General features: G+C 39.8%; 1 protein-coding gene across 2 annotated transcripts; it reads left to right on the forward strand.

The window, feature by feature from the left end:
• Positions 1-338: 338 nt before the first annotated feature.
• On the forward strand, positions 339-13,501 carry CTNNB1 (catenin beta 1). Of its 2 annotated transcripts, none has more exons than XM_044679499.1 (15): positions 339-387; positions 833-1,060; positions 1,232-1,485; positions 1,655-1,893; positions 1,987-2,188; positions 3,635-3,779; positions 5,863-5,966; positions 6,048-6,386; positions 7,043-7,201; positions 9,138-9,257; positions 9,338-9,488; positions 9,573-9,694; positions 10,215-10,275; positions 12,284-12,504; positions 12,723-13,501. In XM_044679499.1, exons 1-14 carry the CDS (start codon positions 375-377, stop codon positions 12,490-12,492), a joined length of 2,346 nt encoding a protein of 781 aa, XP_044535434.1. In that variant the 5' UTR covers positions 339-374; the 3' UTR covers positions 12,493-12,504; positions 12,723-13,501. The 2 variants fall into 2 exon arrangements, with proteins under 2 accessions (XP_044535434.1, XP_044535435.1); XM_044679500.1 differs by having other exon boundaries at positions 12,886-13,501.
• The last annotated feature ends 3,442 nt before the right edge of the window (positions 13,502-16,943 follow it).

Raw genomic sequence — 16,943 nt, forward strand, 5'->3', positions numbered from 1 at the left:
CCCCTCCCCTCTCCATATCTCTGAGATTAGAATATAAAAGCTCCTTGAAGGGCAGAATTGTTGTTTTTTATTGTCCTTTATCACCCAGAACAGTGCTTTATACATGATAGACACTCGATAAATGCTTGTTGAATGAATTAAGGTCTGATAAAACAAAGGATATTTTGAGTTAATTTCATGAGCATTTTCTGTACAGGGACTAAAGAGGTCATTATTACTTATAATTACAAATAATTACTAATTTATTATTTATCACTTATTATGAATATATTTTATACTATAATTGTTTTTGAAAAACATTTCTAATGGCGTTTATTTAATTTTTTTAGGGTCTGTGACGTAGAATAGGCCACAATTCTGAAAATACAAGGACGATGGCCACTCAAGGTTTGTGTCATCGGACTTCATTAACTCTCTTTGGAGCTCTGCTATGTTACCATTAACCCAGTCTGGCTCAGATCCCCTTGCTTTCCTCTCTTCCTGCTTACTTGTTAGGCTGCCTTTTGCTCCATTTTCTGCTGACCAGTACTAATGGCTTGATGAAATAGCAAACAAACAAGCCACCAGCAGGAATACAGTCTGGATGACTGCTTCTGGAGCCTGGATGCAGTGCCATTCTTCCATTGATTCAGTGAGTAACTGTTAAGTGGTCCCCCAAGGACTTAACACGTCATCACTGAGCTGGTCCTGGCTATTATTTTATTCTCTTTGGCTGTCTTTCAGATCAGACTTGATTTCTGAAAAAATTTTCAATGAGCCATGTCACAAATATTTTCTATATTTGTAGTAATAAAATATGTAATGATTATACCTACTCTTTCATTTCTTATAGCTGACTTGATGGAATTAGACATGGCAATGGAGCCAGATAGAAAAGCAGCTGTTAGCCACTGGCAGCAACAGTCTTATCTTGATTCTGGAATCCATTCTGGTGCCACAACAACAGCTCCTTCCCTGAGTGGTAAGGGGAATCCTGAGGAGGAAGATGTGGATACTACCCAAGTCTTATATGAATGGGAACAGGGTTTTTCTCAGTCCTTCACACAGGAACAGGTAGCTGGTAAGTAAATAGAATGTCATTTTGTGAATGTAATGAGATTTGTTCAGTTAAAGATGGACGGGTAATAGTTTCAATGACTTACATTTTAGGGTGAGGAAAAGTTGGGAGTACTTACAGTTGATTAGTCAGTAAAGTAGTGAGTGTTACATTTTGACTAAATGTATTTTTCAGATATCGATGGGCAATATGCCATGACCAGGGCACAGAGGGTACGTGCTGCCATGTTTCCTGAAACACTGGATGAGGGTATGCAAATCCCATCCACTCAGTTTGATGCAGCTCACCCAACTAATGTTCAGCGTTTGGCCGAACCTTCTCAGATGCTAAAACATGCTGTTGTAAATTTGATCAACTACCAAGATGATGCTGAACTTGCAACTCGTGCAATTCCTGAATTGACCAAATTGCTAAATGATGAGGACCAGGTAAGGATCAACATATAACTTTGTGTACTGTTTTGAAAAGAAAATATTGGAACAATACATTCTTGAGATTCAACTTACCATTTTTAAAAATCAGGTGACTTATTCCTAGGTTTACTGCTTGTCGAGGTGTTTGAAGACCAAAGCAGTGTTCTTTTACTTTCTATTATAGGTGGTGGTCAATAAGGCTGCAGTTATGGTTCACCAGCTGTCTAAGAAAGAAGCCTCCAGACATGCCATAATGCGATCTCCTCAAATGGTATCTGCTATTGTGCGTACCATGCAGAACACAAATGATGTAGAAACAGCACGTTGTACTGCTGGGACATTGCATAATCTTTCTCATCACCGTGAAGGCTTGCTGGCTATCTTTAAGTCTGGTGGCATTCCTGCCCTTGTGAAGATGCTTGGGTAAGCAACCTGGGCACGAATACTTGTGAATGGGAGAGGTAAAGAACTGTAGATGTTGGTCTGGAATATTGACAAGATTTTTTTTTCCCCCAGCTCCCCTGTGGACTCTGTGTTGTTTTATGCCATTACAACTCTCCACAACCTTTTATTACATCAAGAAGGAGCCAAAATGGCAGTGCGTCTTGCTGGTGGATTACAAAAAATGGTTGCTTTGCTCAACAAGACAAATGTTAAATTCTTGGCTATCACAACAGACTGTCTTCAGATTTTGGCTTATGGCAATCAGGAAAGCAAGGTAAATCAGACTTGTGATAATGGGCAAATGTAGACTATAGAGATTGTAGAAGGAAACTGCACAAAGCCCCTAAACTAGAAAGGAGCTAGATCAAATAATAAATATGATTAGGTGATCTGAGGGGGGAGGCTTTAAACTTTCTGTCTTGGAAAAATCAGCACTTACATACTTGTCTTTGTGTTTATTGTAGGATCATTTGTTTTGTGTTTTAATAGCCCAAAGTGACACTGGCCTAGGTGGGTGGGAGTGGATGGAGGGTGTGTGTGTGTGTGTGTGTGTTTGTGTGTTTGTTTAAAATACTCTCTCTAGGACTTTACTTCATAGTAGAGCCCTTCCACCTAAGAAAGAAAAATTGTTACGTAAAAGAAACTGAGGCACCAACCATATCTGATAGTATATGCAGCATTTTTTAAACGTAGATTTAGGCATATTTTTGATGAGTGATGCCATTTTGAGTGCTGGATATGACCAAGGAAGGATAATGACTTTGAGTGTTTTTGTGATAATATGTGCATATGGCACATGTGACAAAAAGAAAGAACATGATTTTGACTTTTCCTTTTACAATAAACTGGCAAACAAAAAAATTAGTGTTATGGTATTCTGACTTAAGATAGCCTACTGTTGTGTGATATGGAAAAAATAGGATGCCAGAAGTAATTGATTTAGAAGAGGTTAGGTGGGTAGGTAGGATGAGCTAATATAATAAAAATGACAATCCTACCCAAATTAATCTAATTATTCAGTGCCATGCCTATCAAACTACCAAAAAACTTTTATAGAATTAGAAAAAATTATAACAAAGTTCATCTGGAAGAACAAAAGAATATCAAGGGAAATAATGAAAAAATGTGAAGGATGTTGGGGGCCTTGTAGTACCAGATCTTAAACTGGACTATGAAGCAGTGATCATCAAAACAATATGGTACTGGCTAAGAGACAGAAGGGTTGATAAATGGAAATAGACTAGAAGTAAATGTCCTCTGCAAGCTAGTGTTCCATAAACCCAAAGATCCTAGCTTTTGGGACAAGAACTCACTATTTGACAAAAACTGCTGGGAAAATTGAAAAACAGTTATGGGAGAGATTAGGTTTAGATCAACATTTTATGCCTTATACCAAGATAAATTCAAAATGGATAAAGGACTTAAATATAAAGAATGAAATCATAAATTAAGAGAACATAGAATAGTATACTGTCAGATCTGTGGGAAAGGAAGGAATTTAAGACCAAACAAGAAATAGAGAACATTACAAAATGTAAAATGAATGACTGATTATATCAAATTAGAAGAGGTTAGAGAAAGCCATGGCAAAGAGATACATCCTATATTTCCGTAAATTGCAAAGATTTTTCATCTCTACATATGACCATACAGAGACTTCTCTTCAGTCTTCTGTTTACTTAGGCTTCTGCAATTAAACCGTATATATTTCTCTTTCTAGCTAATCATTCTGGCTAGTGGTGGACCCCAAGCTCTGGTAAATATAATGAGGACTTACACCTATGAAAAACTCCTGTGGACCACAAGTAGAGTACTGAAGGTGTTGTCAGTCTGCTCTAGTAACAAACCAGCTATTGTGGAAGCTGGTAAGTCTATTATAATCAACACTTATCTGGGCAGAGTTTTTGCAGTTGTTGTTTTAAACAAGTGTGGGTGTTCATTTTGATCTCCCCTTAAACTCTTCTTTTTTGAATCCTTGCTTAAAACAAAGCAGAAATTTAAAGCCAGACCAGTTGCAGAGTTGGTATCAGTGCTCATATCTGACAGTATGTACCCTAACCCCAGCCTCTACCTGAGAGGGAGCTGTTTTTTTTCTTATTTGTTCTCCAGGACTGAGGTTATTCTTTATGATCCATCATTTTGGCTGTTTTTTTTTTTTTAAGGTATCACCTACATATTTGTAATCATTGTAGATTTTGTTTTTATGGTTCTGCCTTTACTGTATTATATCATACAAGTCTTCCTATACTCATGTTTTCTCTCGGTGTAATGCTAGTCTATTTAATTCATATTCTTACAATGTATTTGGTCATTTCTAAGTTGCAGGCACATTTTGTTTCTAGCTTTTTTGATATCATAAAGGAGTATTGTTATGACTTGCTAGGACCATTCTATCACTGACCTCCTCGGGGAATATTTTCAGGGGTAATATCACTGGTCAAAGGATATGAATAGTTGAATGGTTTTTTTCTTTCATAATTCTAAATTATTTTCCAGAAAGATTGGACTAATTTACACCTGACAACATTATCTGAGGGCAGTGATGGGCAAACTACAGCGGCCCCCTGAAAAGTTCTATCTGGCCAGGCAACATTATTCCTAATCTGACGAATACAATGAGTAGGATTCAATACAATGAAACTTTGAAAGAATTGCCTTAGAAACAGACTGACAGATGAGCATTTCCTTTCCTTTGCGCGCCGCCCCCCCCCCCCCCCCCCCTTTAAGGCGCACATCACTGTGTTAGGGTGTTTTAAAAGTCCTTATTCTGGGGGCAGCTTGGTGGATCAGTGGATTGAGAGTCCGGCCTAGAGACGGGAGGTCCTGGGTTCAAATTTGGCCTCAGACACTTCCCAGCTGTGTGATCCTGGGCAAGTCACTTGACCCCCATTGCCTAACCATTACCATTTTTCTGCCTTGGAACCAATACACAGTGTTGATTCTAAGATGGAAAATATGGGTTAAAAAAAAAAAAAAGTTCTTATTCTTATAATACAAGTAGAACCTTGTATTCAGTGGTCTGAAAACATAATATTTGTTAAGATAGTAGCATTTCTGTTTGTCAGCTTTATTTTTAGGTTTTTGTAAATAAGTGAGAACAAAGTTCTTTGGTCATTCTTTATAAAATGACACTGAAACTGCTAAAATTATTTGAACTTTAATTAATTTGAACTAAATTAATTGAATTTTTAATTCAATTTAATGAATTCATGCAAGTGCCAACTATGTGCTCACACATTAAAAAATTACCAAAAAAATTTTGTCAGAGGAATTTAAGGGAAATATTTTTAATTTGTTTGGTTATTATTTAGTTAAAATAAATTTACTTAATATTGTTTCTATAATTGTATTATTTGTAAAGTAAAGTTCATTGAGGCTTTGGACATTATCTTATTTAAGGATTTTATATTCTATAGCACCCTGCATATTGTATAATATTTGAGAAACTGATTCTGTTAGCTAAAAATATCTTGATGGTAAAGATGCACAGAAAAACATTTAGAGGTGCAGGGGAAAGAGAGCAGTAATCATCTTCTTCCTCATCTCAGCCTCCTACTTAACACCCAGAAAGGGCAGGGTACCAGGTCATCCATGTCCAAGAGTTTTGTGGTACACAAGTAGCAGTTTTGAGATAAAGGGTACTGTGTTCTTTGTCTATAAAATTCATGCTTTGGTGGTTTGTTGTTGTCGTCATCTTTATTTTTGACCACAGATGAGCTAGGGAAGACTTTTGGATGCTTTCAAAAGCATACAAGAATTCAGAGTGTGAGCCACTCTGGAAGAGGAGTATTTTAGGGTAGACAACAATAGCTCAATGGAGAGAGAGGATGAATGTTAAGGGAGTTTTAGGAGGTGATTTACTCAAAGGGAGATGTTTAAAATCACTCCTCTACTAACATTCAGCAGGGAAAATATTAAATTCTTAGCAAATTTATTTTTGTTTTCAAGGTGGAATGCAAGCTTTAGGACTTCACCTTACAGATCCAAGTCAGCGTCTTGTACAGAATTGTCTCTGGACTCTTAGGAATCTTTCAGATGCTGCAACTAAGCAGGTAAATTCTTTGTGAGATAGCAATAGATTTGTGGCTTCTTGATTGACTAGGACTAAGTGTCCTAATTTCTTATTTCCACAGGAAGGAATGGAAGGTCTTCTAGGGACTCTGGTTCAGCTTTTAGGCTCAGATGATATAAATGTTGTCACCTGTGCTGCTGGCATCCTTTCTAACCTCACCTGCAATAACTACAAGAACAAGATGATGGTGTGCCAAGTTGGTGGAATCGAAGCTCTTGTTCGCACTGTTCTTCGTGCTGGTGATAGGGAGGATATCACTGAGCCGGCCATCTGTGCGCTTCGCCATTTGACTAGCAGGCACCAAGAGGCTGAGATGGCACAGAATGCTGTCCGCCTCCATTATGGACTCCCAGTGGTGGTTAAGCTCTTACATCCACCATCTCATTGGCCTCTGATAAAGGTAAATGACTATACTATACAGTGCAGACTACTGAAAAGGAAGTTATAACATGGTATAGAATGGTTTTTTAGCATCCCAAGTCCTCATTTCTAGTCTTGGCTACACAGTGTCTGTAGGCAAGTTAACTGAGCCTTTTCTATCATTTATAATGTAGTCTTTCTACCGAATAGGGTTCTGAGAACCAAATAACAATACCATGTGAATTAAGAAAAGATCATCTGACAGGAGGTGTGTTTCTAAGTTCTGGCTGCACTATTTCATAGCTGTGTGGCCAAGGGCGAGTTACTTATTTCCTTTGAGCCTTAATCTGCTTGTCAGTACTACAAAGCTAAGACTCACAGGATTGTGAAGAGGAAAGCCCTTTACAAAGTGTCACAGAAATGAGCTCTGACCAGTGATTACAATACTTTTTTACAGGGATAAAAATTTCTAATTCATCAGCTAGTCAGGTTGACTGGTACTGTTAGATCTCAGTGAAACCTCAAATATCAGACATTTCTTAGATAAGTCTTTTAAGTTGATGCTTTTCAACATGCAGCTGTTTAGCAGTTGTATATTTTGTCTTTTACTGATTCTAGTAGATCTGGAGGTGGCAGGGAATTAAAGGGGAAGCTCAGTTAATTTGAACATTAATTCTTTTATCTCCTTTCTTGCAGGCTACTGTTGGTCTCATCCGAAATCTTGCCCTCTGCCCAGCAAATCACGCACCATTGCGTGAGCAGGGTGCAATTCCCCGATTAGTTCAGTTGTTGGTTAGAGCACATCAGGACACCCAGCGCCGGACTTCAATGGGTGGAACACAGCAGCAGTTTGTGGTGTGTAAAGATGCTTAAATACTTTAATAAATTTGGACAAAATAAGAATGAAATCTCAGATAAAATGTTTAAATCCATACTACTTACATACATATATAAACATACTCTCTAAAGGGGAAATAGTCTTTGTGCATAGTTATATCTTTTTCTGCTAGTGTGGTGAAAGTGGGAAAAGTGTTGGTTTTGGAGTCAGAGGGGCCTGAGTTCAAATCCCAGCTTACCTTGTTACTACCTGTGTGGCTTAAAGTGACTAACTTAACCTGTGCTTCAGTTCCTCCTCTGTAATTTTAAGGGGGTTGGACTAGGCAGCCTGTAACCTATTTTTAGTTCTTAAATTCTCTGATCTGCTGAGATCTTAGTGGAATCTTAGAACTCAATCATTTTTTAAGCATTGGCTTTAACTTTCTTTGCTGTTTTTTTAAAGAAGACTAACAAGGAAGAAAATTTCTGTTATCATTTTTCCCAAAGGAGAAGCAAATTAGTAACAAAAAAAGGCCTGGATATTAGAGTAAGAAGGTCAAGGGTCACCTTGGAAGTTAAGTGATTTAAGAAATTAAGATAATTTCATTCTTCTACATTTTTCATTCCATAGGATTCCAAAGGCTACTGTTGTCTCTAAAAATGTCTTATGCCATTTGAAAAGTATTCTCCACCTGGATAATTCACTTAAAAGATCATTTTTTTTTTAAACCCAACATAATTTGAGTTAGTAATGAATGAGTGTAAATAATGACATAGAAGGATAGCCATAGGGCAATGCTCTCTATTCTATACCCAGACCTTTGTTGTCAAGTTCAGGGTATCAATTTAGAAAAGATGACCTTTTCTAAAGAGGCTTCTGATTTCTTTAATTCCAAGATTAATTTCCAGATTCTACCAGGTCCTTTTTACAAAGTACTTAAAGTCTGTTTCTTGACTAGGTTTTATCTGAAAACAAATGTGCTGTACTAGGAAGCATTTTAGGGAATTAGATTGCAAGTTCTTGATTTAGAAAACATTTTACCTAGAATATGCATTTACTTGAACTTTCTTTTTTCATCTGTGGGGATAACAAAGATCCTTGGGTTCAGGGTTTGTCTTTGTGCCTTTATAATTTGTATATCCATGGGAAAGTCATTTAACTCCCTTGGGCAAAAGTTCCTATTTGAGAAAGGAGGAGTTGTACCAGATGATCTCTAAGGTGTCTTCTAGCTCTAGGTCTAGGGTCATATGGCCCTAATTAGTTATTTCATTTTGACCTTTTAGTCTTAGAATTATGAATCTTTATACTTTGGGTACTAAAAAGTTATGCAATAAGATAAAAAAAATTATTAATACTTTTTGCTAATGGACTAGATAAAATTCCAGAGGCTTAAGAGTGAACATTCCACGTTAGATAATAAACTCTAGAATAAAAGTTATTATAATCACTATAGTTATTCATGCATTTAATTTAGTTATGACAAATTTTTCCTTTCCAAAGTGGAGCATCCCAAAATGGGTGAGTGGGTTAAGAAGAATTGAAACAGCTTGAGAAAAGGTGTTCTAACAATAAGTTTAAGAGTACCCATATGCATTTTTTCCTTCCAACCATTCTGGGAGTATCTTTATCTACTCTGTCAAAGTCCATGTGTTGCCTGGTGCTATCTCTGGCAAACTCAATTTCTTAGGAAAAGGATGGTATTTGGATTTGTGCGGGAGCGGGTGTGCTCTTTGAGTACAATGGCCTTGTCTTCTGATTCACTTCTGAGTTAATGTGCTGAACTAGGAGAATTCTGTTATTATTAGTAGTAGTCCCTGGTTCAGATTCTCTCAGAATCAATGCAGAAAACCCGGCACGGTTTAGTGCAGCAGCCGTGATCATTTGAGAGACGTCAGTCTCCCAAGTCCTTCATGAGCTTTTGGTGGGAGACGAGCAAACTCAGTTGCTTGCTTTCAACTTCACATTCTTTCATAGGAGGGAGTTCGTATGGAAGAAATTGTGGAAGGCTGCACTGGTGCCCTTCATATCCTTGCTCGTGATGTCCATAACCGAATTGTAATCAGGGGCCTAAATACCATTCCGCTGTTTGTGCAGGTAGGTGTTCTTCAGTGAAGTACAGTTGCCATCTCCCTTGTTGAGTACAAAGAATGACGTTGTGCATCTCCTTCTTTTAGTTGCTGTATTCTCCTATTGAAAATATCCAGAGAGTTGCAGCAGGGGTGCTCTGTGAATTGGCTCAGGACAAGGAAGCTGCAGAAGCAATTGAGGCAGAAGGAGCCACTGCCCCTCTGACGGAATTACTACATTCAAGAAATGAGGGTGTGGGTAAGCGGAGGGAGCAAGTGGGGAGGAACGTTGATCTCCGCGTGCAGGTCAGCCTTTGATGGATGTTCTGTGCTCATCTCCCAGCTACGTATGCCGCTGCTGTGTTGTTCCGAATGTCTGAGGACAAGCCCCAGGATTACAAGAAGCGTCTTTCTGTTGAACTGACCAGCTCACTGTTCAGAACCGAACCAATGACTTGGAATGAGGTAGGAGAGCTCAGCAAACAGGCATGGCATTTCCATGAAGCCTTGTGCTGCATGTTAGCAGCTTCTGGGTTGGTAAATAACACGTACATAAATGAAAACATTCAAAATACACTGAAAATGATTTTGAAGCCAAGGAGAGTGCTAGCATTCATGCTTTTTGTTGTTATGAAAAATGTTTTTAAAAGTGCTAATATGTAGTTTTTTAGCATTAAACCTCTTCAGAACCATTACCCAGACATATCAACATTCATGGGATACAGCCAAAGCGCAGTACTCAGGGGAAAAGTTATATCCCTGAGTGCCTATATCAACAAAATAGAGAAAAAGGAGATCAATGAATTGGGCACGCAACCAAAAACTGGGGAAAAAACCATTAGTCAGAAATAGGAGCATTATAGGGCTATTTGGTCATCCTGAAATTCTCCAAGCAGCCTACTTTTTCTAGTTTAAATGTTTTTTTGGGCTTGTAGTAAATCTTTTTTTTTTTTTCCTTTGTTGCCTCTGTTGCCACTTCCTTTAGACTGCTGATCTTGGACTTGATATTGGTGCCCAAGGAGAACCCCTCGGTTACCGTCAGGATGGTATGTGTGACTTGGTTTCAAATCAAATTGAGTTCCTAGTCCTTGTATTGAAAGAACCATTTTAACAACTTGGGAAACTTAACTTTTTTTTTATCTTGCCAATAGTCCCTGGTAGGTAAAGTACTTCTCTAAATCTTTGAGGTTAAATGATGAGACTGAGCTAGCCACTCCATTTGAGTGAGAGAATAGCGAATTAAGTCTATATTGATTACCTGTTATTTGCTAGGCAGTGTTTTGGCAGCGGGGCATTACTATTCTGTCCACTCCTACTTGGCCTTGTGGTAATTACATTCATTAAGTGTCATGGCACCGTGCCCTTAGAAGCTCATCAGAGAGGGAGAAGTGGGGGAAAATGTGCTACAGAGCTCAGATACTGGATATATTCTTGGTGGGACTGACCTTGGTTTCCTTCTTTTAAAAACTACAGTTATGGGTTGATAGGGAAATGAGGAATTAAATTGGCATTATAAGAGTTATAAAATTATTCCTGATTTCTAAAGATTTAAATAAATCTTTAAGAAAGGTTGTTATGTTAAATGTAGACAATATCTTTTAACAAATCTTTTAAAGAGGAATAAAGAAATTTAAGTACAGTTATGATAGTATTTCTGTATGTTGTCTTGCCTTTATGTCGGATCAGATAGCATTTTGGATCTCTTCCCTGTGCCCCCACACCCTCTCCCTGAGGCTACTATTAGTTGTAGTTCACTAAGGCAGACCAATGGCCTGTCCCTGTGTTCTGCTAAGCAACTTTTAAGGGGATCCCCAGCAGGAAATAAAAGTGCCATCTAGTAATTTGGGCCACAATTATTTCTGTGTCCTGTTCCTCCTCCTCCACCACCCTCATGGGAAATCCAAGTCACTGCTTAGAACAAGGCTTGGGGACTTTGGTTGCAGACTGATGGCTCGTATGCCGGGGTGCTCCTGTAAAAGTGAAATTTGGGAGATGCTATCTAAAAGTATATGTATTTTCTATGGACATTATCAAACTACATTTCCCGTGGTCCAACGGGTTTCCTGTTCCGGTTCTTTGGGCGTGGGGGACACCTACGTCTCCACGCAGGGAAGAGTTTATAATCTCCGGGGTTAGGGGGGAGTCTCTCTTGGCCAGGAGACTGAGGAAGAGGTAATAATGACTGGAGCGGCAATTTTGAATGCTTACAAGCACGTGGTCTGATAACTTTATCTATCAGCATGGCTTTAATTAAAATACTAACTTATATTATTATAGCAGCCTTTATTATTCCCCACGCCCAAAGAACCGGAACCAGAAACCCGTTGGACCACAGGAAATGTAGTTTGATAATGTCCATAGAAAATACATATACTTTTAGATAGCATCTCCCAAATTTCACTTTTACAATTCCCCGTGAGGTCCGGCAAAAAACAGGTTAGTCCTTTTTCTTCGCTGGACCTGTAAAAATAGACAACTTCTAAAATTTTCAGGAATTTGGGGATAAAAGAAATAGATGAACAAATGGTTAAAATTAGCCGCATTGACAAAAAACCAATTTGAGGGCAGTCCCCTATTGGTATAACAGTGTACAATTAAAACAATACATACAACTCAATTTCAACTCCCCATAGTTCAGTCAACTGCACCCCAAAGTTCAAAATATTGTCTTCATGGTACAGTGAAGGCTTTTCAGACATCTTCGTAGTGTCTTCACCAAACAGGTTCGTCGTCTGGATTCTGGGGAGATGGCAAGATCCTTATACTGAAATTATTCTCAAAAGAATTTAAACTTTACATTATAGATTACAAAACATACATTTTCTTCTAAGATTTATACACTCCCGACAGTGCCAGGTTTGGCTGCACCAGCCACATTTCAGGACCATCCCATTCAGAACGCTGCAACAACTGCTAAAAAACGGCTCCTCCAGTAAGAAGCTAGAAGGCTGTAAATACTGTCTCTTATACTGATACCTGCTGCCTTTGGATGCCGCTCGCTTGAGCATTAACATTGTTGTTTTTTCTCCTCCTTCCCCTTTGTGCCTCTTTTAGATCCTAGCTATCGTTCTTTCCACTCCGGTGGCTATGGCCAGGATGCCTTGGGTATGGACCCCATGATGGAACATGAAATGGGTGGCCACCACCCAGGTGCTGATTACCCAGTTGATGGGCTTCCAGATCTGGGACATGCCCAGGACCTTATGGATGGGTTGCCTCCAGGTGACAGTAATCAGTTGGCTTGGTTCGATACTGACCTGTAAATCATCCTTTAGGTAAGAAGTTACACATTCGGGTCAAATAGTGTCCCTACAAAGCCCCTCTGTGTGGATTTGGTTGGTAGGGAGGGAGTGATTTCAGTAGACCTGGCACAGGAGTTATCTGGTCATCACAGGGTCCTTCAGTGCATTGTACCACAGCATTTTGCAATGGACTCTCATGGGTAACATTTGCTGTCTTAAACATTAATAGCAGCCTCTCTCTCTCTACACAGCTGTCTTGTCTGAGTGAGCTTGCATTGTGCTTGGCCTGTAGAGTTGCTGAGAGGGCTCGAGGGGTGGGCTGGCATCTCAGAAAGTGCCTGACACACTAACCACGCTGAGTTTCCTATGGGAACACTTGAAGTAAGCTTTTTGTTTTGGTCCTTTTTGGTCGAGGAGTAACAATACCAATGGATTTTGGGAGTAACTCAAGAAATGAAGATGCACAAGAATGGATCACGAGATGGAATTTATCAAACCCTAGCCTTGCTTGTTAAAATTATTTTTTTTAATCTCTGTAATGGTACTGACTTTGCTTGCTTTGACAGTAGCTTTTCCTTTTTTCTTTTCTTTTTTTTTTTGGCAGTAACTGTTAGTTTTTTAAGTCTTGTAGTGTTAAGTTATAGTGGATACTGCTACAGCAATTTCTGATTTTTAAGGATCGAGTAATGGTGTAGAACACTAATTCATAATCACTCTAATTGTATTCTGAATAAAGTGTAACATTGTGTAGCCTTTTTGTATAAAATAGACAAATAGAAATGGTCCAATTAGTTTCCTTTTTAATATGCTTAAAATAAGCAGGTGGATCTATTTCATGTTTTTGATCAAAAATTTTATCTGGGATATGTCTGGGTAGGGGCCAGTAAGAACTGTTATTTGAAACCTTGTATTGGACAGTTTACCAGTTGCCTTTTATCCCAAAGTTGTTGTAACCTGCTGTGATACAGATGCTTCCAAGAGAAAATGCAGTTATGAAAATGGCTCAGAATTAAAGAAAACTTTTAATTCATTCTGCTGTGTCAAGTTGTTTATTTACAGGAACGCCATTTCGCCCCATTAAATAGTCCACTTACATCATTTTTAATATATCTGAATGGTTTATATTAGTGATTAGTGAAAAGTTTACCTTTTTATTTGAAGAAAACAGAAATGCGTCAGAATGGTTTGTCCAAACCTCAATTGTAATTAAAATGGTGTTAAACAAATTTGAATTTAAGAAGGGAGCTAAAATCTCATATGAAGGTTGATGGGATTGGGGAGTCCAGAGTGGATATATAATGTGTATACTACATGCATTAGTGATTAGGGTGTGACACTGCTGCTATTTTAGCTGCTGTTACCTTTTATTGAAGTCAGCATAAACACACCCCAATGGCATGGAACTTCTCTGTGTTTAGAGACATTTGGGCACATATGCATATATTTCTTTTTTAAAAATGAGATGGATTCACAACTAAAGGGCAGTTTAAAAAAAACTACCTTGCTTTTAACATAACTACAAGAGTTTGCATCTCAGCTTCGGAAACACCCCTTTGGGGGTGTTGTAATGAGATTAAATCTAAATAAGTTTAAGCACAAGTTTAGCCCTAAATCTTGTAGGACATGATTAGTGGGATGTCTAAAGGGTGTATTAAAATATTTCTTCCTTTTCTTTTTTGATTCAAAACACTCATTGTAGAATTTGCCAACTGTGCTAAATGTAGTTCACTTTAGAAATCAAGATTTTAAAGGGATTTTTAGTTTGTAAAATCAAAGGGGTCACAGAGATGGAAATGGATTTAATGTCTCCCATTTTTGAAATGCTTTAAGGTGTGAGCAAGTGTTTTACATATGATTTATACAACAAACTTCCAGACTTAGAAACATTACCCCTACTTTATAAAGTGAATAATCGACTCCCCCAGGTGACAGTAAATAGATGATTACAACATGAACAAGAGACAGCTATGCTGTTATGACGTAACAGTTGTGGTGAAAATTAGAGGAGTTTCTCAAAATATGTATTTGGGTCTAGTTGGCTTCCTCCATTAAAAGCCTGCTTGTATGCCTCACTGTGGAATGAAGGGATGCCAACTTTTCAAAGTTGTGCTGGTAGAAGAAAAACTCCAGGTGGTGATTCCAAGCTGGAAATATATCCGGGTCAGCACTAGCAACGAGTTGTGTCCTGAGGATCAGACTGGCCGGATTCCGAGATGTTTATTCCCAGAAGGATCACCGCCGAGCCAATAATGGGACTTGCTGATGGATCCTCCTACAGAGGAAGGGACCTTCGAATCTCCGTATTTTAGAGTTGGGACTATTGAGTATTTAGACCGTAACACAGACTTTCCATCGTACTTCTGCTTCGATCAGAGTACAGTGACTTGGTAAATGGGTCTGTTTTCTAGGCCTTGTCTAGATTTCACTGTGTCCTATTGGCAATGGAAGGGAAAGCCTGGTTTGAAAAGTAATTTATCATGGTTGCTTGTTCTGGCACAAAATGATAATTTTTTCATTCTATCCAAGACATCAAAAAGCCCCAAAATGTTAAGATCATAGGTGAGGATTGCTCTCCTCTGCCCTCTCTTGTCTTTCCCACCTCACATTAGACATGATCTTAGCAAGCTGGGGGTGAGGCAGGCTTGAGTTAGAGGGGCCCGATGGCCACCAGAGTCCTCCTTGCTGTGAATTACGTTTAGGGGAGAAAATGCTGGTCTCGACAGGCTTTTCTGAAGTGGAAGAAGAGAACATTAATAGTCTACACCGTGTGAGCTTATTTGTTGCTGCCAAAAGAGATGTGATGGATCGAGACCCACCATGGTGAGAATTGTCTGTCAGAGCCACTGTCCGTTGGGCCTCATCTGGCTTTGGGTATTTTAAAGAGAAAATTGGAGAAGCTTTGGAAGCTTTGGGTGTGGTCCCACTTAACACAAAAGTGTGTTGGAGCCCCTGAATCTTTGAAACGAGGGCAGAGAATTTGTTATCCAGCTTAATGCTGACACAAGTTGTGTCTGAATAGCTTTGGGCTCTGGCCCATGTACAGAAGCCAGGGTGGGTATTAAGGTGCTCCGCGGGGAAACCAACTTCATATATTGGGATTCTAGATTTAGAACCGGAAGAGAATTTTGAGGCCATCTAATCCAATCTCCTTCATTTTATGTAAAGGTCACCCAAGGTCACACAGGTAATGCTGGCCATGGTAGGATTTGGAGTCAAAGACTAGGGCTGTTCTGAAATAGGTCAATAGTAAAACTGGGTTAGTAGAAGGGACCCACAAACAGGACAGAGCTGGGAGTGGATGGTGTCGGCGTTAGGGATTGCAGTGAACACAAAGGGGTCCCTTGTTGGGTTCAGAGAAGGAAGTAATAAGTTAGGAAGTGTTTCATAATGAGTTTAAGGGCAAGAGATGAAGGGAGAGGCCCCACGAAAACTAGTTGTCTGAGGGCTGACTCCAGGGCCTGGAAAGCCGGGCCAAACACCGGCTCTGTCAGGGCAAGCTTGGCAGGTCAGGAGGATGGGAGGCTCCCTCCTGCCTCCACTTCTGTGCCAGCGACCTTCACAACCTCCAGGAGTCACAGCGAGTAAAGCCACAAAGCTTTGACGTCCACCAGCCAAAGCAGATTCGCTGCTCAACTTGCTCCTTCCCAGGGCAGGCAGATGGTCTCCCTCCACCATTGCCTGCTTGGAACCCTCCCTGGCTTAGGCCTCTTGCTAAACTTTCCTGATTCTCTTCTGCCTCATGTCTGACTTCCTTGTGTGGCTGTGGGCAAGTCACTTTGCAGCTCAAAAATCACAGAATTTGGGAAAAGAATCTTGGTATTTCTTTAGGCCAATTCACGAAACTAAACATTTAGGCTCTGAATCCCTCCCAAATCTCCTGAATTTAACCAAAGCTCCTGAAGCCTTGGCCTTTGGTTTGGGGGAAGGGCTAAATGAGTGCTCAACTTTGCTCCAAGCCATGGAAGCCAGATTGGATGCAGCATCTGCACCCCGAGACCTGCCCGTGGCCACAGAGGAAAAGAGGGGACTTAACACTAGTAAATAGTATAAACCTCTAGACTATTCTTAGCCTCAAAAATGCCATCGTGGGGCATGTGGGTGCCGAGGTTCTGATGTCCTGGGGCTGGGGAGGGGCAGGGTTTTGGGGGGTCATTTCAGGGAACCCGCTTCCGGGGAGGTGGAGTTAGGTTCTTGGGAAGCCCAGTCACCCAGCAACCCCTTCTGACAGGTTGACACTGAACCCCTTTTTGAGAACATTGTGGACTCTTCCCTTAAAGCTATCAGGGGAGCAGGTCCCAGTCCCCGCCCCACATGGCGCACCCTCTGGCTCTGGGCCTCTGGGGCTGGGATCAAAGGAGGGCGATGGAGGGAAGAGAAAATCCCAGAACAAGCTGCCACCCGCTTCCTGGGGCCCTCCTTGTACCCCATCGCTGTTTTATGGCTACTTCCCCAAAGCTCCGTCACACTTAAGC

This window comes from Gracilinanus agilis, chromosome 5, assembly GCF_016433145.1.
Source record: "Gracilinanus agilis isolate LMUSP501 chromosome 5, AgileGrace, whole genome shotgun sequence".
Classification (NCBI taxonomy): Eukaryota; Metazoa; Chordata; class Mammalia; order Didelphimorphia; family Didelphidae; genus Gracilinanus; species Gracilinanus agilis.